The sequence below is a fragment of the Danio rerio genome, chromosome 2 (genome assembly GCF_052040795.2).
Source record: "Danio rerio strain M-AB ecotype USA chromosome 2, GRCz13ab, whole genome shotgun sequence".
Taxonomy (NCBI): Eukaryota; Metazoa; Chordata; class Actinopteri; order Cypriniformes; family Danionidae; genus Danio; species Danio rerio.
In genome coordinates, this window is record NC_141022.1 from 54,165,001 (window position 1) to 54,187,760 (window position 22,760).

At 35.1% G+C, this 22,760-nt stretch overlaps 2 protein-coding genes and 1 long non-coding RNA gene across 5 annotated transcripts in view; 2 read left to right on the forward strand and 1 right to left on the reverse strand.

The window, feature by feature from the left end:
- Nucleotides 1-4,005: 4,005 nt before the first annotated feature.
- LOC103910417 (uncharacterized) lies at nt 4,006-7,228 on the forward strand. The gene is made up of 7 exons (XR_015482891.2): nt 4,006-4,181; nt 4,893-4,994; nt 5,836-5,919; nt 6,052-6,313; nt 6,479-6,670; nt 6,744-6,896; nt 7,091-7,228. It is a non-coding gene; the product is annotated as an uncharacterized LOC103910417 (long non-coding RNA).
- Nucleotides 7,229-15,163: 7,935 nt separating this feature from the next.
- Nucleotides 15,164-18,788, reverse strand: xcr1b.1 (chemokine (C motif) receptor 1b, duplicate 1). The gene is made up of 2 exons (XM_087241523.1): nt 18,675-18,788; nt 15,164-18,247 (listed from the first exon to the last, which is right to left on the reverse strand). Exon 2 carries the CDS (start codon nt 18,205-18,207, stop codon nt 17,149-17,151), a length of 1,059 nt encoding a protein of 352 aa, XP_087097649.1. The 5' UTR covers nt 18,208-18,247; nt 18,675-18,788; the 3' UTR covers nt 15,164-17,148.
- A 2,571-nt stretch (nt 18,789-21,359) lies between these two features.
- fyco1b (FYVE and coiled-coil domain autophagy adaptor 1b) overlaps nt 21,360-22,760 on the forward strand; it is a 40,523-nt gene continuing 39,122 nt past the window's right edge. For 2 of the 3 annotated variants that reach the window (XM_087241426.1, XM_087241424.1), the window contains exons 1-2: nt 21,360-21,444; nt 22,251-22,349. In XM_087241426.1, coding sequence (XP_087097552.1) covers nt 22,298-22,349 — 52 coding nt within the window. In that variant the 5' untranslated portion in view covers nt 21,360-21,444; nt 22,251-22,297. Of the gene's footprint in view, nt 21,620-22,250; nt 22,350-22,760 lie in introns of all 3 variants that reach the window. The other variant, XM_087241425.1, reaches the window with a different exon arrangement.

Consider the following 22,760-nt stretch of genomic DNA (forward strand, 5'->3'; position numbering starts at 1 on the left):
AATCATGAACAACACATGTACAGCATTTATTAATCATAATTGAACATTTACTAATGCATTATTAACATCCAAGTCCATGCTTGTTAACATTAGTTAATGCACCATGAGTTAACATGAACTAACAATGAACTACTGTATTTTTATGATCTAACGTTAACTAACATGAACATATACAGTAGTAAATGTCTTGTTCATTGTTTGTTCATGTTAGTAAATGCATTAATTAACATTAACTAGGGATGTAACGGTATCAGAATTTCACGGTACGGTAATACCTCGGTATGAATGTCACGGTACGGTATTTATTGAATCATTTACAGGAAAAAAAAAACTTATAAAAATACTCCAAAAAAGTGCCAAAAGTGTCAATGACATACAAATTAGCCATCTATCTGTTAGCTTTGAAACAGGAACTTCAATTTTAATAACAAAAAATTATTAAACCATGTAAAAAAATAAAGTTTCAATTTAGTAGTGTTGAAAACTCATCACATTTAACATTTAATCACTCACTTAGATAGAGATGGGTTTAAAGAAAAATTATCATATAATTATAATCTGGTAAAAGCTGGTATCTCTGGGTATTTACAATGTCCCCTGCAACAGAAAAAAACCCTCTCATTTGGGACTGAGGTTTCTGGGACAAGAGAGATATGACTTGGCCCATGTTGACAGCAGTGGGGTAACGTTGTGCATTGTCTTTCCCCCACTTGAGAGGACAAACCATGAGTGAGATAGAGGTCTCTTTGCGGTACAAGTCAATGTCTGCATCAATCTGAACAGTGTGCTGTGTTTCTGCAGTCCCCATGACTGTTATTAGTCGTATTCCCCAACTTGCAGGCACGTGCACACATAGGGCTCAACCTGTGCAGTGCGCATGCCATTTTTAGTCTTGGATAGAAAATGCCCTTCCAAAACGATCAAAAGTGCCCCCGCGACGCGACACAACCTCCGTCCAGTCCAGCCCTTCAGTAGGCGCGCGACAACACCTCTCTTGAGTATGCGCGCTCAACCCCCCCTCGGCGCTTTACAATACGCGCGCCACAACACAGCTGATCAGAACGCGCGCGACAGCACCGCTATTCAGCACGCGCGCGGCGACAACACCCGCTTTAGGTTCGATCATTTCCATCTTTTTTTCATCTCCGCTACTAGCAGCACACTCCATTTCCGCATTACTGGATCTGTAGCGACAACAGACCGCAAAGGATTATGGCCACGCCGGGGCTGATGGGAAATGAAGTTTCAGCTACCTCCCGTTCGCTTCATTCGCCTGAGCAAATTTTCTCTGAAGACCTATAGTTTTACCGAGTCATGCGACTTCGGTAATATCGAAAAAATTTAATATTGCGGTATGACGGTATTTACAATACCGTTACATCCCTAACATTAACTAATGAACCTTATTGTAAAGTGCGACCATAAATCTTAACGTTTAATATGATTTTTTTACATATCTTTGGAGATGGATGCAACTGCACTAATAATGCATGTACAATCTATGTGTAAGTTAATCAAAATACTGAAGACAAGTATACAATGTCATACAATCGACATGAAGCGGTGTAAAAAGCATTTGCTTCTTACTGGTTTCTTTTTATTTTGCATCTTTTTTCACACTTTAGTGATTCAGATCATCAAACAAATGAAAATCTTAGTCAGAGATAACACAAATAGATCTCCTTGTAGATCTCAAATATTTTCTTTCTCATTAGTTTTTTTTTTATTTTTATTTCTTTGGGTCTTAGCATGACGTCTTGCTTTTTTATATACCTGAAACTTGCCTATAGCACTTATTCATTGTTGCTCTTATAGTTGTGTAAATTGCTTCCTTGTCCTCATTTGTAAGTCGCTTTGGATAAAAGCGTCTGCTAAATGACTAAATGTAAATCTACTTTGTCAGGCAGGTTTTATTAAGGTGATTTAAATAAAATTGAAAGCTGTTCTTCCTCTATAACATTTTTTTTAATGTCTTATTTTGTGTTCAACAGATGAAATAATTTCATAAAAGTTTATGTAATGTAATGTGTATTTATATAGCGCATTTATTGTTTATGGCCATGGACCCAAAGCGCTTCACAATCATGAGGGTGTCACCAGTGTGTAGCATCCACTTGGATGATGCGACGGCAGCCACAGGACAAAAGCGCCAGTGCGCTCACCACACACCAGCTATTGGTGGAGTGGAGAGACAGTGATAGAACCAATTCAGTGTATGGGGATGATTGGGAGGCCATGATCGTAAGGGCCGATTGAGGGAATTTGGCCAGGACACCAGGGTTACACCCCTACTCTTTACAAGAAGTGTCATGGGATTTTTAATGACCACAGAGAGTCAGGACCTCGGTTTAAAGTCTCATCTAAAAGACGGCGCCCACTGACAGTGTAGTGTCCCCTTCACTTTTACTGGGGCATTAGGACTCACACAGACCACAGGTTGAGCGCCCCCTGCTGACCTCTCTATCACAACTTCCAACAACAACCTAGTTTTCCCATGTGGTCTCCCATCCAGATACTGGCCAGGCTCAGCACTGCTTAGCTTCAGTGAGTAACCAGTATTGGGCTGCAGGGTGATATGGCTGTGAGTTAAGATCCACATGAGTGCGAGTAAATGGTGAAGTAATTTTATATATTTTGGGATGAACTTTGCTTGGACAGTCGGCACACTGTAAAAAATCCAACTTGACAAATGTTGAAATTGCTTGATTTTTTTTGTTGGTTCAGCAAAAATCTGTAAAAAAGTCTGTACAACTACATTTAACACATTCAATCAACTTAAACAAAGATTTTATTCATTAAGTTAAAAAGATGAGTTTTGTGAGCAACACTTTGCTAGTTCATTCAAAAAAGCATCTGCCAACTTGTTTTTTTGTGTTAAGTCAATCTCTGACTTTTTAATGCAATGAATATACAAGTAGCATAACCTTTTGTTGATTGAAAAGGTTTCAAACATGTTAAATATTCTAAAAAAATTATCAATGGCAGTATAGAACCTTTTCCCAGAGATGGGTTGGGGCTGGAAGGGCATCCGCTGCGTAAAAACCTGCTGGATAAGTTGGCGGTTCATTCCGCTGTGGCGACCCCCGATTAATAAAGGGACTAAGCCAACAAGAAAATGAATGAATGAGTATAGAACCTTTCATGGTTTGTATTAAAAAGTAAATGCTGAGTGAAAATGCTATTATTATTATTATTGTTATTATTATTATTATTAATACAATAATAAATATCGTTATTCTTCACATTGTTATTAAAAACAACAAAAAACACTACAATACTTATAGTAACTTTATTTGAAACTTTTCATTTGCAATTTAACTTTATTTGGTGCACATTTGCAGAAATAAGCTTGCACGCACATTATCATCTCGTGTTTATTCATTACCCTTTAAAAAAAGAAAGGCATACTTTGATATTCCAATATTTAAAAATAAACCACTCACTCAAAAATATGTTTCTCAAAGGACGATATAGCATTTCCAATTTAAACAGTTCACTATTCAAGATAGGGAAAAGGGAAACAGAATGCTGCAGACATTGTGGACAGATCGAAACCATAGAACATGTATTAATCAAGTGCACAAAATATAGAAGAGAGAGGGATCAGTTTAAAATAAAACTAAGAGATTTGGACATGACAGACATTACAATCACTAACATTTTTAAAAAGGCTCAGAAAGAAACTAAAGTATATGATTATCTGCTAAAATTCTTGAGGAGTACAGGTTTGTTTTACAGGATTTAATCGGAAAGAATTATATTTTGGTTGTTTAGTTAGTTTTATTTAGATTTTTATTATGAATATTGTTTATTATTATTAATTTACCATGAAAGGGTTTAAAAAATGTGTTTTTTTTTATTTTATTTTTATTTATTTAAATTTTTTATTTTTATTATTATTTTTTTTTTAGAGAATAAGTAGTAAACCTTCCACTCATTGAAGTCTCACACTCCAACACAGTAGGTGGCGGTAATGCACCTCAAGCTGGTTTGCCACCCGCCATTAAACGAAAAAGAAGAAGAAGAAGAAGAAGACGATATAGCATCATTCTGTCCTGAGCTAAACCACGCCCTCGTTACGATGGTTGCGCTTACGTAACGTCAACGTCTCAGGCGGGAGAAACTAGAAGCATTGTACTTCGGTGGGGAAAGAGGCAAGCCGTGGAAGAGCAATCTTAATAGTAAGTGTGCAAAGATTGTAGTTCTTTGTTTAAGACACTTCATCTAAATTTGTCCTCCTAAATGTTCATCATATACGCGCAAAAATGTGTGCAGATGCGGCGCTTAGTGATTATTCACATAATCTCTCTTTGTTATGTGATAAGAGTGAATGAATATTTGTGTTGCCGTAAATCATATCCATGCCCCGGGTAGCAGGAAGTAATCGGCCCGAGCTCGGCTGCCCTTCGGCGCCTCCGGCTCCGACTCGGCATCAACGAGTGTTATACGGGCGGAGTGTGGCCCGCAGCTCGCTCGCGCACATGCGTTTGTGATGCAGCTGTAAACACTGGCCAGATTCCTGTTAACCCTATCTGGCCCGAGTCTGTCTCGGCTCGTATAAGGACTCGGCTTGTGTAACTGATGACAACCGATTAAATTCTTATTTTATCTAGTAATTTGTTAGCTCCACGTTTAATGATAATTTGAGAAAATATATATGGTACAACAACAACAAAATAATAAAAACATTTAGTGTGGATGGTCGCAATGTTTAGATGCAAACAAAACAATATTATTTATAAATGGATTATATATATCATCTAGGGAAAACAGTGTAAAATGCGCTTATTTTCGGGATAGCACGCTTCCATGCAGACTGTTTTTTTAAGCAGAAGTATGGTTTCATAAGAAACACATGCGTGAGTCAACTCTTGGTCCAAACTCCAATCCAGACGGTGGCGGTAATGTTCCAAAAGCTGGTTGCCAACCGCTATGATGATCACAAGAAGAAAAAGAAGTTTGGCGTTTCAAAACAGTGGATTCCGGTCAGAAAGGTAAGGTTTTTGCTGCTTGTATACTGTATACTTTGCGAATTTAATGCTTAAAACATTTTCACAGTGTTAGGTTATTGTTAAGTTATTGTTTAACTTGTTTATGCAGTGCATCAGTGATCGTTTACTGTTCTCTTTAAATTATCATTCTATTATTAAGAGAAATATATTAGTATGTGCTTTAATTTATATGTGTTAGCCTATGTGAATCAATTATATCTTATGTTCAAGTTGTAATTTGCACATGTAAAACTAAATTTCTTAAAGCAGATTTTGATGGGTTTTATTTTTTGGTTATTGACAGTTATACTTTCTGATTTAAATGAATGGGTATAAATGAATATTTTTTCGGTTAAGTCTTACTGTTCTTGTTTAACAAAGGTTAGTGAGGTCATTTTGTAGCACATCACAGAGACCAATAGCACATTCTTATGAACATGTGAATAGGCATGTTATAGTTGGGTGATTAAAGTCCATTATAAGCTGTAAACTGCTAATACATTTTCAACATAGATTGAGCTTTTCAGACTTTACATTACTAATTGCTTCACAAACAGCTGAAATGGTTTATTGTTATTGGCTATCATCATCATCAAACATTTTCCACAATGGTAGGTTAATCTTCATGGGTACAGAATAATGCATGTGCTTGGCCATCTTACAAATCTATGTCTAAGATTCATAAGGCTGTCACTCTGCATGAATCTCTGAATAAATCCTGTGCAACCTTCAGTGTGCTGATTATTTACACCATAGGTATTATAGCCATTAATTAACTTTGATAGTATTTCAGGATTTTAACTTTTTCGGGGGAGGTTAACAACAATGTGATGTTTTATTATAGACACACATGAGGAAGCTCGACTCAGCTTGGCTTGCAGACAGATGAGGACGATGATCGCCCGTCATACACCTAAAGAAAGAACAGGTTTGTTTGCAATTATTTTAAACACATACTGTCAACATTATGTCATTGATCTATTACACTGCCATTGTCATTGATCTAGTGCCCTGCACTATACTAAAATAATGTTTTGTTTTGTAAATGTATCTGATCAAGGGGCATTAAAGACACAACTATAGTGAACGTGATGAAGAAAAATTATTTGGAACAAAGAGGCTGGAGAAAAAACTGATTTGAAGATTTCAGAAATTGATGCAGCACCGCAAGTACCATCACCACCAATGACTATGGCAGGATCCTTAAGAACACCATCAAGATACACAGATGCTGTACATTCCAGTACACCTATGAACATTTACAGTCCTTGTTCAAGTGCAGTCGGAGATCAAGACAACTTATTGCAACTCGTCATGTCTTTGTAAGAATTCAAGACGTCACTAAATTTGTAATGGCTTAATGCAGCTAGAAAGTAAAGATCAACTAGAGAATATCAGCAGTGTCTAACCCACTGTTGTATTTACACAAGTTGCATGAGAATAAGCAACAGGTTGATTTATACTAATTTGTTATTTTTCTTTTTTAGCACGACTGAAAAAAAGTTAAAATCATGTGACGTCATAAAGCAGCAACTGTGCCTGATTCTCACAAATCAGCAAAACCAAAACAGACGTGATGAAATTCCTGATGTAAACACATTTGACCTTTCTTTGTCCAATTTGATTTGTAAAAACTTGAAAATCAACTAAACGAGCAGCCCGAACAAATGAAGAAACTGGTAAGTTTCTTGCTTATTTCTAAGTGTTTTATGTTTATTTATTTATTTATTTATGTGTTTTTTTGCTTCGTAGGTAGCCTACTTTGGATTGATTGGTGTTTTCCACTAAGCAGTTTGGTGTGTCCCGGGAAAGCTTTTGGCTCACTTTTTGGCTGAACAAATTAACTGGAGCAGGGCAAACCAAAATGTGGCCTTTCATGCACTCTCCCTTAGGACTGTCTATTCAGTAAGTTGGTTTTAAATATACATTTCAGTACAATTAGGGGCAGTTCCATCTGTGTATTTCTTTGAATCATTAATCAAAGGAACAAAACATCTATATATAGTCCCATTTAGGTTGTACTTATATGAGAGCAAGCATCTTTCTTTTTTCATTTGTACTTTTTCACTACTAATTGTTTGTTTATCTTTTAATCACAGATGTAGTGAGGAGAAATGTCCATACCACATCACTGATAAAGAAGTGGAAAAATGCATTACAAGGTGGCTACAACGTGCTCCTGACAGGGGTGGAGGAAGGAGGGAAGAAGAGAAAGCTAATGTGTCAAATGTCTACATCAAAAATTTATTTTTTAAACAACATTTTAAGTGTATTAAGATGTTCCCTGATACTTGGGTAATTTGTTTCTTTTATTTGCAATTTTATATATATATATATATATATATATATATATATATATATATATATATATATATATATATATATATATATATATATATATAAAATGACAATATGCTAAATTCTGAAAAAGCATCTTAATACATTTTTAATTAACATAATATAATAAAAATATTAATAAAAAATTGCACAAGACATATAAAGATATACAAGTCAAATTATATATATATATATATATATATATATATATATATATATATATATATATATATATATATATAATCATCTCACTCATTTAAATGTATTATTATGTTTTATTTATTACATTTATTAAAAATGTTTCTTAAGAATTCTGCAGTTCTTTTTACAATTTTGACTTGTATATTTTACATATTGTCATGGGTATTTGTAAGATGTTTCTTGCTATATCTTAAATTGGTTTCTATATTCAGGTTTATATAAAATTAAGCTGTTTTAAGATGTGTCTTGTACAATTTTTTAATTCAAGTCTATTGGGAAAACAGGGTTGTTTTAAAAACTTCTGTGTATGTGTGCAATTTCAGATTTTGTCTTTAAATCTTCCTGTGTCTCTTTATTGTGTAGTTTTATTATTACTTGTGCACTACAAAATATTTTATTCAAGTTTAGTATTATTTGTTTATTGCAATCAATAAATGTTTATTATTATTATTTATTTTGTCCTTTGTTTGATAATTTTTGTTATTAGATATGTATGCTGTTTGCATTTTATTCAAAGGTTGAACGCAGTGCCTACACTTTGCCTTTACATTATAGCCTGCGTTTGCTGGTATATAAATTCAAATGGTTGTAATACCATGTATCAAGTACCAATATAATACCAAAAGGTTTTATATCAAGGTATATTGAGTTGCGCCAGCTCCGGGCTGCAGCGCACATTACTCGCGGGCCGATTCTGGCTCGGATGCGGCAGCGAATCTAGCTGGAACTAGTCCAAGTGTATTTTACTATCTAGGGTGGCTCTTAAAGTGACAGCGCGTATATTCCAACTGCTTATTATTATATTAAGCAAACAAAATCAAATCAAAACCAAAATAATAGTAATAAATCGTTCATTTTGAACTGAAGGTGTATACAGTGGAACACTTATTACTAAAGTAAGATCCTTTACTGGCAGTTTTAATATCATATTTATCCATGACCAGCCAAGGTACCAGCACAAAACGTAATTATGCAAGTATAGATTTTGAAATGAATTACAACAAATACTAAGATTTATATCTCAAGGCAACTAGTAATTCAGATTGATTGCTCTAATTGCCCTGCTGAAAAAAAACAAAAAAAAAACAGCATATGCTGGGAAGGTATATGTTTTGATGCTGGTATGCTGGTCTTGCTTGTTTTAATGCTGGTTTTGCTGGTCTTAATGCTGGTTTTGCTGGTCTCAATGCTGGTCCTAATGCTGGTTTCAATGTTGGTCTTGCTGGTCTCAATGCTGGTCAGGAGCAGCACTTAGACCAGCAAAACCAGCACTGAAACCAGCAAGACCAGCATTGAGACAAGCAAAACCAGCATTGAGACCAGCATCAAAACATACCTTACCAGCTTACGCTGTTTTTTCAGCAGGGTGTTGTGAATAATTTATGGGATATTCTAAGGTTATTAAAATTGATAGTGTGAGGTAGTCTCAGAGATGTGCTGTAATTGTTATATATTTAATATAATTGTGTTTCCTTTTCATGTGATTAATTTGACTTAGTGTTTGTTTTTTTGTTTTTTTACAGATACACTACCTTGTTTTTGTACTTTAGTGAAGAACCGCAAGAAAATGAATGTTTTGGTAAAATGTATGCCTTTTTTTGCCATGTGTGTTTACTCCGATAACATTTTATTTATTAGTACTAATTTCCAATTGTATTTTTTTGGTTCATTCAACTTCTGTAGTTTCAGACCATTCAGACAAGAAATGTTCAGTCAGCAGAACTTAAAAAAACAGAGCCATGTGTGTTTGCTCGGATAACATATAATTTCTTAGTACTAATTTCCTTTTGTATTTTCTTGTTCTCTCAACTTCTGTCATTTTTGGCCATCCAGACAAGAAATGTTCAGTTAACACAACTTTTGCTCTGGTAACATATAATTTCTTAGTACTAATTTCCTTTTGTATTTTCTTGTTCACTCAACTTCTGTCATTTCAGTCCTGCAGACAAGAAATGTTCAGTTTGCACAACTTAAAAATATTTGTTGTGCTGCAGTTGCAGGTTTCCAGAAAACTACTAATGTTAAGTTGACTCAACTAGACATTTTTTGTTTCACTGACAAATTATTTTCAGTCAGTGTAGCTGATGTTTTCAAAAGTTGAGTAAACAAGAAAAAACAGAAGGAAATTAGTACTAAGATTTTTTTTGTTGAACTGGCTTAAAATTTTTTACAGTGCACACAACGACAATTTATTTAAAGTGCTGTTTCTAAAGTTAGAATAGGTTTCCTGAGCAAAGTTTCCAGCCATCTTTAGCTCTTACCTAGACGCTTTTGATCTTGTACAATATAAAAATCGAGACAGGAAATAACTAGAACTTATATCAGGCGACCACATTTCACAAGTCGAGCGTGTATGATTGAGAAGGTGTGAAAACTGGGGTGAACTCATAAGATCTGTAAGAAGAAAAAGAAAGTAAATACACTGTTCTCCCTGATCCATCACTTCATTTACAGAAACCCCAAAAACATTCTTTAATGACTTAAGTAATGTATGTTTACAAAATAGTTTATGTTAAAAATAGTACTGAACAGTGCAAAATTGATGAACAGGTCTGCAGGATAGCTCAAATAGTTAATGAAGCAGTTGAACTTGCACAATACTTTTCATTATTTTTCTATTTAATTTTAAGATAAATGTAGTATATTTTTTATTATTATAATAAAAAGTAAAGACATATTATGTAAGATTTGTACATCAAAATATCCAAAAACAAACATTATTGTATTTCTGTCTAATCCAAAATGTTTCAAAGAATGTTCAAATCACAAGAAATAAGCAATTTGACTAGTTTGCAGAGCGTGTGCTGTGTGTTAGAATAGCACACTGGGAAATTTCTCTTTTATGTATAAAGTGAGATATAAAAGATGTTGTGTTGATAAAAGTAGTTTATGGAAAATTACCAAAACCAGAATGAGGCCAGCAAACATGTTGATATTTTACATTGGATTTAGGTTTGTACAGACATGCACAGGCACACACGCACACACGTTATATTTGCATAGTTTTAAGACCACAGTAGGGTTAGCTGGTTAGTCTTTACAAAATGTGTTTGCCATGGTTGTAAGTGTTCTCACAGGATTTCTAAAAATATCTCTACATGTTTTTCTTCATTTCTTTCTTTCTTTTTTTTGTTTTGTTTACTGTTCTTTATTTATTAGGGCAAATGTAGAATATTATTACTATTTAGAAAAAAATAAATGCATAATATGTAATATTAGTTAATGAAGATATGCAAAAAACTACATTTTTTCACTTATACATTCTTTATCCCAAATGTTTCCAACAATGTTCAAATGCAGAGAAATAAGCAGTTTTTACTACATTGTAAAACCCAAAAAGTTAAGGTTACTCAAACTATTTGAGGAAACCGATTACAACAAGCCGTTTAAGTTTAAAAACTACTCCTAATGAGTACTGTGAACCTAATCTATTTGATTAAACGAAGCAATTTGATCACTGTAAAACCCAATAAGTTAGGGCAACTCAGACCGTTTAAGGAAACCGATTGCTACAAACTATTTGAGTTAAAAAACTAATCTATATGAGTACAGTGAACTTACTCCATTTAAGTTAAAGTAATGAGGTATTTAATTAACTCATTACCTTCAACATTGAGTTCAAAACTCTTTTCAAATGAGTAAAATTAGCTTTCAGTCAATTTTGAGTTGACTACACTTATTTCATTTGATAATGTTGTCTGGTTTTACACATAGACTATAAAATATACATATTAAGGAGTCATTTTTTTTTTGATCTTGGCTCTTTCCTCTTGAACAGTGTTGAGTAGTGACCCTTTTTATTTAAAGCTTCCAAATAAATGTGGCTTCTATGTGTATAGAGGATTAACACACGTTTTATTAGGCAAGATAATGTAAATTATTCCTCTCAGAATGAAAATGACTTATTGATTACACTTTTCTTATCTGTAGTCTCACCAAACTAATTAATTGGCTGTGGGAAAACTCCAACACTGCATTAATTCAGTAAAATGAGCCAACGTGTGCAAATCTTATAAAAGAGAAAAATAATAAAATAAGCTGATATGTCAGAAAGCCATGGAAAGTTAGCTCACACCAAAATACAACGCAATGTCAAGGCAATGAAAAAGTTTATTTAATAAAATCTAGCAAAAAGCTTAGAAATTGGACTTTGCAACCCTTATAGATTAAAGATTAAAGATTGTTATTGTTTTTATTGTTTTATTGTTTCAAATGAAATTACAGTGACAGAAGTAATGCCTTGTTTTTGCAGTGAGAAGTGCATATGCATATTTAAAAAAAATGCATTGAAACATTAAAGGGCCATGAAACCCCCCTCTTTCGGTTCAAGTCTACCTCCGAATTTTTTTAAAAAATGCTCTGAGATGGGGGTGGAGCTCTGTGAGCAGAGGAAGGAGTGGGTGTGGTTGGCAGAGCAGGGGGAAAAGGGGAACAAACAGCTGTCAGTTGGCTCACAAAATGAGACACAAACTGTGATTAGAAGCATGATTTTATATTTTACAAAGTTAAAATGCAAAGAAATAAACAAAGTTATGTAATGTCCTGTTGTTATTCATATTTTCATTTACACATAACAATTTGTTCTATCATTATAACAATAATCATGGTTATATAAACACTATTGGCTCTATTTTGACGATCCAGCCGCAAGGGCCCAAAAGCATTCAGGGTGAGTCCGAATATACTTTTGCTATTTTAAGGAAGGATAAATCTGCGGCGCATGGTCTAACAGGGTTGAGCTTATTCTCTTAATGAGTTATAGGTGTGTTTTGAGAATAAACTAATCCGAGACTCATCTCCCATTCCCTTTAAGAGTCAGTTGCATCCTGCCATAGTGCAATTGCTATTTACATGGCAGACTTTGTAAGCGGAAAAACTGAGCTCTTCACTAACGAGAAAAACAATTAAACAGAGCATCTACAGCACGAGAATGAGAGATGAGCCTCCTTATTCTGTACTTTCACTCTTGTGAATAGGGACACGTGTTGTACGCACAGACATCCATTATCCTATACGTGATTAAGTTCTTTTATTAAGAGCAAAGACTTGTTTCAAAACTATTTCTAATTTCAGTTCTAATTTCCAGCAAACGAACAATAATAATGAAGTGTGTTCAAAAAACTGATTTATATATAAATACTGTGCCCCATATGGTCTAAAACCTGAAAGGTGGCCAAATCTAAGCTTGTTTTTAATAAAACAAATTTAAATATGCATATAATAAATAATACTGCTAATAATGATAACATTATACAAATGCAAATTGTTATTGATAAACTAAAAAAGCCCCCTGAGAGGAAGAAGGCATGGAGGCGGTGGTTTTATATTTATGAAGGCTAAAAAATATAAATTTTTGTAATATTTTAATCCTTTAATTTTCATTTGTAAAGATATTTGCATATTGCTGTACATCCTGTGTGTATTAAGCAATGTTTAAGCGAGGCGCACAACTAATGCAACTTAAATAGCAACGCGCCAGCAATGCGCCTTAACACACTTCCTTTTTTAGAGCAGAACGCCTATGGGCGCGCATATGAGCGCAAATGCATTTGCTATTTAAACAGCGTGCTACAAAACATCAAAGCGCCGAGCTGAAAATAGCAAACAACAATTGCATCGTGCCTTGTGCCACATTGCGCTGGGTGTATGGTAGGGCTCTACAAATGAAGAGGACTTCTCTCTTCCTGAATCCTCGGGTCTGAATGCAGACACAGTGGATAGCAGTGCAGCTGGTCTTATGCCCTATCTGTTTCAACCATTAATCCTGCCGGTAATCTGTAACATTTTAAACATAGGTGAACACAGCAACACAGATATAGGCGATGTGTCTGAATGGTGACGAACTCAACCGATAAAAGACGAAATCCACCATTAATAATTAAAAAGCAGGGTCTTCTCATACGGTAAGATAAGAAAACTCTGCCATGAATAATAATGAGAAACCGACATGTCATCACTTCACTCGCAGATTGGCGCTTCGTCACCGATTGATCCCGCCCCAAAAATGATTTTAAACCCGGATGATGAAATTAGCCAACAAAATCTTAAAATTATCCAGTTTTCCCCACAATTAAAGCTGACAGGTGCTAACATTGTGGTAAGTGATGCTCAACATACACAAATCTGTTAAATCTCAACAAAAAAAAAAAGTGCTCCAGGGTGTCTTGATCCTTTAATAATAATAATAATCCAAACAGTTTGTGATTGAAGTTTTATTTTTGTAGCAAAATATAGAGTTTTTACACATTTCTTTTTAATGACAAACATTATTTGAAACATTACACAATCGCACTGAATACACCTTCTATATTTTCATGTGATAAGATTTATAAACATGTACACATGCATTTATTTGTTCATTATTTATAGCATGAAGAATTATTTTTATGTATTAGTGCATCGTTTCACTCATTTTCTTGATATTATATTTTGACAGAAGTTAAACATATGCATTTAAAATAATTTCTTTATCATTCTATACACACACACTTCATAATTTGCAGCATCAGTCATGGCTGAATTGAAGAAATGAAAAAGAAATTTAATTTTAAGTCAAGTTAACTTATCAGAAGTGTATATATCTTCTGCTTTTTCTGGCATGCATTTTACATGATGCATTTAGTAAGATTTAATATAAAGCATTTAATTAGTTCAGTTACAGAACAGATACTTTGCATTCACTGTTACACAAAATCGGCATGCAATATTCAAACTTGCATGTCACTGTAAAACAATACTGCTTGACATACATTTTAAGCTCAATCAATTTAACCTTAGGAGTCATTTGAACTCGTATTATATTAAACTGATTTAAAACTTACAAAATTAAGTTAGAACATGATGATTAACTTGATTAAGAACAAGTTTACCAAGTTGCAATGAACTAAAAACATATGTTGAATAATTGATCTTGTACTATTTACAGTGCACTATTTACTCACCCTGAAGTGGTTCCAATCCATTGAGTTCCTTTATTTTGTTGAGCACAGATGAATGTTGAATAAATCCTTTAACCCTTGACTTCAAGTAAGACAAATTCTATGGAAGTTAATGGTTACCAGTTTATAAAAATAAATTCTCTTCTGTTGTGTTCAACAGAAGATAGAAACTCATGAAGGTTTTGAAGATATGAAGGATGCACCCGATTCAAATGTTATCATTTGAATGAAGGGGCGTTATCAGTGGTTATCAGCTGATAGAGATGGGCCAGTAGGGGGCTTCTGCGCCTACGGGTAGGCTCAGAAGACTGTTATCATCCATCCACATGGTTAATCAGCTATACTAATAGAGTAGAGGAACTTTGATGTCACCTTGTAGGCTAATCAGCTGCTAGCATAAAACTGGTTCCCTCAATAAAATCCTTATAGGATTTTCCCATAGGCTTTTCGAAGATTGCAAATAATAAGCTCTGTGTTCAAACACTGTTCATTACACTTCTACATTTTGTCCAGCCGGATAATCCTCACACGAAAATACAACTTTGAGCACTTTTGGATCTTAAATGCAAACGCAACAATTGAAAAGCTAACATTAGGCTATAAGTGGACTACAGCGCCTTCAGGGCGTTTGCCTGTGACGTCAGCACCACCCTGCTATAGACAACATGTCAAGCTATTTTTTATTTATTTATTTTTTAAATATGGTCAATGATAAAGATTTACTCTCTCGGTTTATTATATTATAATTCAAACTCTTTATTATAAACAAAAAAATACACAAAAACACAGACCCATGTGCCTTTTGGATAGTTTTTTACGTTGAAAATACATTTTGTTTTGCTTTATAGTTGTTGTAAAAGTTTTAAAACTGTATGTAGAAGTGTGCCTACATAATATTATCATAAGACATATTTAAATAAGTGTATTGCTCACGTGTACACAGCCTGCTTACCTTAGTAACAGACGATAGGAATGAGGTGTGAATGACAAGTCTATATGCCTGCTAGATCCATCATGGATTGAGAAGAACATTCAATATAAAGTACAACGAAAAGCAGCTCATACAGTCACATCTGCTATCAATCTTTTAAGGAAGACGGAGGAGTGTAACTACTGCAGTTATGACAGAGTTAAATGTGTTCAGATGAAGAAAAAAAACGACGAAAAATCTATTGATGACGTTAAAATTACAGTTAAAATGTATATATTTTTTACACATTTATTCACATGTTTGCATTACTGAGAGCAAGAAAGAGACAGGCTGCACTGGTGCAGTATCCCCATAATATTGTTTAATTAAAATAAATGATCAACAAATGAATCTGTCTCGACGGTCTTTTCAAGTGAAGCAATTATCTACACACACTATGAATTTCCAATTAGAAAAACACTACAAACTATAAAATACCATTCATGAAAATATTTAAAACCCAGACAAAACCAAATGCCCAAAGCCAGATCAGATCAGCTCGATGACGTATAACGTCTCCGACACCGCTTGTAGTCCCATTTAGCAACTTGATAGCAACCGTCTTTTTAAAGAAGTATAACCGATTAAAAGAAATCAAGAGTGTGATGTAACTGTTGTGTTTTATGTCGTAGATTAAAACGTGAAAGTATCTTGAGTGTGTTAGCCTAGAACCTTATTTAAGAGATTTAACCGAAATCCCATTAAAAATACCTATTGACTTTGGGACAAAGGAACCGGAACTGCTAAAATGCTAACTCGCTTCCGTTTTTTTGTATACAAATTGACGTTATAGTTTCTCCACTCTATAAAGAAGACTCCAGATCCTGATCTGTTTTTACATTACTATGACGGTTGGGTTTAGGGTTATGGTAGGGGTAGACATTAATAAAATACAACTAATGGAAAATTTAATAAATAATATAAATAATTCTTGTTAATTTACGACTGCAGTGTTATGTGATCTATAGATGAATAACCATGTGGATGGATGATAACAACCTTCTGAGCTTAACAGTAGGTGCAGAAAGCCCCTACTGGCCCATATCTATCAGCTGATAACCACTGATGCCCATTCAATCCAGTGATAACATTCGAACCAGCTGAAGGATGAGTAAATGATGATGACAGATCAGTTTTGGGTGAACTATCTCTTTATTTACTCGTCCTCAAGTGGTTTCAATCCTTTAAGAGTTTTATTTGTCTGTTTAACACTAAAGAAGATATTTTGAAATTGGTAGAAACCTATAATCATTGATATTTATAAAACATGACATCCAAAATTGCTTGAGTTTCTATCTTCTGTTGAACACAAAAGAAAATGTGTTGAAAAATGTTAGAAGCTTGTAACTACTGACATCCATAAAACAAATACTATAGAAGTCAATGGTTACAGGTTTCCAGCATTTTTGGAAATATCTTCTTTAACAGAAGAGCTTTGTTGCAAGTGAAGGTTGAGAATGATGACCAAATTTAAAATTTTGTGTGAACTACCCCTTTAACAACAGGAATGTCTAATACAGGGGTGGCCAATCCTGTTCCTGGAGATCTACCTTCCTGCAGATTTCAGTTCCAACCCTTATCAAACACACCTGTCTGTAATTATCAAGTGGATTGCAGGTCCTAATTAATTGGTTCAGGTGGGTTTGATCAGGGTAGGAGCTAAACTGTACAGGAAGGTAGATCTCCAGGAACAGGATTGAGCACCCCTGGTCTAATACATAGATATTTCTTCGCCGTTGGAGTAAATAATCCTGCTGTTTCGATTCGGAGGCTCCACGTTGTTCTTACACAAAGTCCACAGCATTTTCTTCAAGTGGTTCCTGAACTTTATCCCCATAAAAACGTAAACCACTGGATTCAGACAGCAGTGTGAGTACGCCACCATCTGAGAGACGTACATCAAGTAGTCGATTGACTTACTGACCTCACATTCGTTAAAAGGAGAGATCCCCCACGAAATCAGCGAGTCCAGAAATATGGCCACGTTAAACGGCCCCCATCCCAAGAAAAAAAACAGCACGATAAAGAAGATGAGGTGCACGGTCTTCTTGCGAGTGTGAGACGTCGGCCGAAGCAGCCGGGTCAGAATCACGGTGTAGCAGAAAGCGATGATCAGGAAAGCCACAATGAAGAAGCCATTCTGTAAGTACGTGCTCCAGAGCTTCCAGTTGATTTGACCATCGAAATCACAGAGCTTGATTACATCAGAGTCTTCGCTTTGAGTGTCAATAGGGTTTCTCACAACCGTTTTGAACATGGCTTGTGGGATGGCAGCGGATAAACTGATGATCCAGACCACAATTGACGTGGCGTAGCAGTGGATGCTCTTTCTGGACATCACCACTGACAGAGGGTGGACCACAGCCACGTATCGGTGTATGGTTAAAACCGTCATGAATATGATGCTGCTGTAATATCCCGTATAAAAAACGTAATTAACCGCTTTGCAAGCGTGATCTCCAAGAGTCCAGCCGTTGACATAGTAGTAGGCCCAGAACGGCAACCCGACAGTGAAAATCAGATCAGAGATGGCTAGATTTAGCAGGAACGTGTTGGTGAGGGATCGCAGATTTTCATATTTCACGAGGACGCACAAAACCAAAATGTTTCCTACACAGCTGAACATAACCACAATGGTGAAAATGATCGGAGAGACGATCGTCCCAAACTGGATAACATTCATCTTATTACAGGCTTCATCAGGGTAATCGTCATTGTAATCATAAGTCGAGTTTTCATTCTGTTTTGGAGTCACTGTTTGGAGATCCATCCTGATGCACAATTTAAAAAAGAGATATTCAACCAAAAGCCTGGAAGGTGTAAAACATGGACCTGGTTATTAAAGAAACATCAATTTCATAACAGATCTGTATAGATCAGAGATGCCTAAACTAGTGTCTGTAGGCCAAAGTTAGTTATTTACATTTAGTTAATAACATTTATAATATATGCACAGTTAGTAATAAAAAACAAATCATTAAATGGACATCCATGTTTCAGAAAACAAGTTCCTTGAATGAATTGTACTGTAGATAACATTGTATTGCATAACAATTGAATTGAAATTTGAATCAACATGAGCATCCTTTGCAGAACTTTGAGAGAGCATTGCGATAACCTTCAGAGAACATGTCTCCAGTGTTGAAGCCATAGAGAAGCGTACAGTTAAAAACATGTATCTCATACAATATGGTGCAACATATCTCAGCGAAAGACGTGTTTTGTTTTCTCTCTTACCTTTTATAAAAATCTCCAGAGAAAATGTTAATGGAAACCGGTAATCAAAGGCTGAGCGAGGATTGAAACCTGAAAACTATGAAACTGCAGTAAATGTGCGATTCATCCTATTACGGTGTGAGAAATAGGTACAACCCCCCACCCCTCACTCAAATCATTTTTGTTTGATTCCTCATGAAACGCAAAACCCAGCAGGCTCATGTGCGTGTTTCTGTTCCCTCATAGATTTTCATTTATGATCTATGAGAGAGGCCTGATTTCAAAAGCATTTGAAATAAGAAATATCAATTAAAGTGTATGCATTAAATATTTGATTGTAATGTAAAAATGAGACGTTCTAGATTTTGAGACTCTTTATGCATCAACACTATCTCAAGAACCTTCAATGTGAAATATGACCACATAAATAAACTTATTCATCCGAAAAAGAGAAAATATCCTGTGAGTGGCAGTTCTGAGGGTGCAAATGCCTTGTTGATGACAGAGGTAAGGCAACAGTTACTCAAAAGGCAACAATAACTCAAATAATCACTCTTTACACTCTGAATGTACAACACGTCCAACCTTGAGCCGGATGGGCTACAACAGCAGAAGACAACACCGGGTGTCACTACTGTCAACTAAGAACAGGAAACCGAGGCTACAATTCGCACAGGCTCAACCAAAATTGGACAAAAGAAGATTGGAAAAACTTTGCCTTGTCTGATGAGTTTCCATTTCTGCTGCGACATTCGGATGGTAGGTTCAGAATTCAGAGTTCGTCAACAACATGGATGCATCCTGCCTTGTATCAAAGTTCAGGTGGGTGGTGGTGGTGCAATGATGTGGGGGATATTTTCTTGGCACACTTTGAGCCCATTAGTACCAATTGACCATCGAGTCAACACCACAGCCTACCAGAGTATTTTTGCTGAACATGGAACGGGAGATTTGCATCATGAATGTGCAGCCGACAAATCTGCAGCAACTGTGTGATGCTATCAGGGGCGGACTGGACATCTGGCAATTCTGGCAAATGCCAGAAGGGCCGGACCATTTTTAAAATGTGGGCCGGTATGCTATTTTTTAAATGACGTTTTTTTTTATTTTTATATGTATTGTTTTTACATGCAGGCAGCTTTTATCTCTTGCAAGATGTGAATATTATGATATTGATGATAGTAATAATAATAATAATAAATGTTAAGTATTGGCCCAATCGGAAATGGCCGACTCGTTTCGAGATGGGCCGACCCAATCAGAGGTTACATTGACGTAATCAAAATTTGGCAAGAATGTCAAACAAACAGTAAGTGCAACACAAGCTAATAGTCAGAGATGGATTGTTAAAAAAAAAGAAAAGGTGGTGCCAAAAAGCCCAGAGAAAGCCAAAAATTGCTCTAAAATCAGACACTGCCAAATGCATAACATTAACTGAAATAGTCTCAAAAGGACACTGTCAACAGCACGAATGGTTCGAACCTCGGCTGGGTCAGTTGGTGTTTCTGTGTGGAGTTTGCATGTTCGCATGGGTTTCCTCCCGGTTTCCCTCACAAGTCCAAACACGTGCTATAGGTGAATTGGGTAGGCTTAATTGTCCGTAGTGCATATATGTGAATGTGTGTTTATAGGAGTTTCCCAATGATGGGTTGCAGCTTGAAGGACATCCGCTGCGTAAAATATGGTACTGCTTACATTATTTCACCTTCTGTACACCAATATAAGTAGTGAATGTGCGTGTCCGTGGATGGGGCTGTGTCGGTGTGGTAATGTGGGCTGGTGTGGCTACAGTGCCAGGGCTGATTTTTAGTCCCAGTCCGCCCCTGGATGCTATCATGTCAATATAGACCAAAAAAATCAGAGGAATGTTTCCAGGACCTCGTTGAATCTATGCCACGAAGGATTAAGGCAGTTCTGAAGAAAAAAAGGGGCCCGACGCCGTACTAGTATGGTGTACCTAATAAAGTGGCCGGTGACTGCATGTGTAACTTATGGATGGCTATTGAAATTGATTTAATGTTTCTTCCCGTTATTAAAAGACATTTATTCATGACATTTAACAGATGTTACACTATAACATACATTTGTTAACATCTGAAAAAAATGTGTGGTGTCTTTGTTTTGGTGCGATTAATCACATGACGTGTTTGTTTACATTACTTTTTTATTTAAACTTCAAATAACAAACAGGCATTTTCAACTTCCATTCTTAAACATATATAACAATATATCCAAGCAGCATATAATAAACAAAACAGTACAAAAATAAATAAATAAGATAAATAAAGCTTAAATAATACAAAAGAAAATACATTACATTCAAGGGGGTCGGTCCATATACGTTGACAAAAGCTTAGAGCTTTAAGGCACCTTTTGTTTTTACCTGTTTTTTAGATTTATATAAAAGGTTGAAATAATTTTTAAATGCTTTGAAACAAGGAGAAACTTTAACAAACCTTCATTTGTGAATATAAAATTTTGCCATAATCAACATATTATTACACAGAAATTCAATTTTGTTTTTCATAAAAATGCCAAATTTTACAATGTTATAGTCAAGCGCAAGTATTGCATTATTTTTTCATCAACCACTCATGCAATCTGACGTGTTTGTTTACATTACTTTTTTTTTTTTTTTACCGCGCAACCAAACTGCACTATTACGTAGTCGCCTCTGATTGGATTAGCCCGCTATCCGTCAATTTTAGTAACCGCCCCATGAGATGGCAGCAGGTCAGGATTTTATCTACTGTAAATAATCGATGAGGAAAAGATCATCTATCTGTATAAAGTATGTCTTTATTCACGTCTGTTTATCGGTTTTTACGTCTGTTTGTCTTTTATACATGTATGTGTCATTACAATAAAGCAAAGGGCAGAAATATGACTAAAACGCCGAACGCTGTTGAGAAGTTGTAAACTTCAGCAGGTGCGTTTGTCTCCCCGGTCTCATTTAAATATTAAAGGTAAGGTTTGTAGGTTATGTTTCATAATTAAGATGATTGCAATATATTATTTAAGGTGTTTTGAATTTTTGGGTGTACATTTCCTCACGTTTAAAAACAAAAGTAGAACCTCAGTACTTTAATAGGTCACACTTTACAATAAGGTTTCATTTGTAATGTATTTACTAACACGAACTAATAATGAACAACACTTGAACAGCAGTTATCAGTCATAGATCAATACTTACTGATTCATAATTAACATCTAAATTCACGTTTGTTAACATTAGTTAGCATGAACTACTACACAACTTTATTTTCATTAACTTACATGACCATATGCTGTGATAAATGTATTGTTCATTGTTTGTTCATGTTAGTAAATGCCTTAACTAATACAACCTTATTGTAAAGTGTTACCTTAATCTAATGTTACCTTCAGCAAAATGTCATCAAACAGCACGCGTTTATAGGAGCATAGTAATGTAGTTTGTATATTATGCAGAAAAAGGTTAGCTCAAACTTGTAAATTGTAAAAATATGACCTTTTATGACGCCTTAAGAGATCATAAGCATTTTGAGATTTACTACTTTATTGTTGTCTTTATTCTTTTAGTGTAACCTTGTTTTTTATGTTGGCTTTGTTTTACAGGCATAATGTAAACTTTATGATCTATCAACACTAACATTCAGTCCATAATGAGCACAGTCGGAGAAAACCAGCTTCAGAGGATCATCAGAGATCTGCATGGTAAAATCTCTCTCATCCACATGCATGATGTATTTTTGCTTGTGTGTGTCTCTTGAAGCGGGGAATTAAAGGGATAGTTCACTCAAAAATGAAAATTTGGTCATCATTTACTAGTTTTAATTCTTTGAGTTTCTTTCTTCTGTTAAACACAAATAATGATACTTTTGAAGAAACCTGTAACTATTGACTTTCATAGTATTTGTTTTTCCTACTGTGGAAGTCGGTGGTTACAGGTTTATTTAAAATATCTTCTTTACTGTTCATCAACAGAATAAGGAAACTCATAAAGGATTGCAACTTCTCTGTGGTGAGAAAATAGTGTTTACATTTTCATTTTTGTGTCTCTTACTTACTAAGCATATTCTTGGCACACTGCAATTTTTCCACAGATACTCACGATTATTATTATAA

Bases quoted from the DNA above. Each gene is read 5' to 3' on its own strand.
- xcr1b.1 (XM_087241523.1), bottom strand. From the start codon at position 18,207: ATGGATCTCCAAACAGTGACTCCAAAACAGAATGAAAACTCGACTTAT.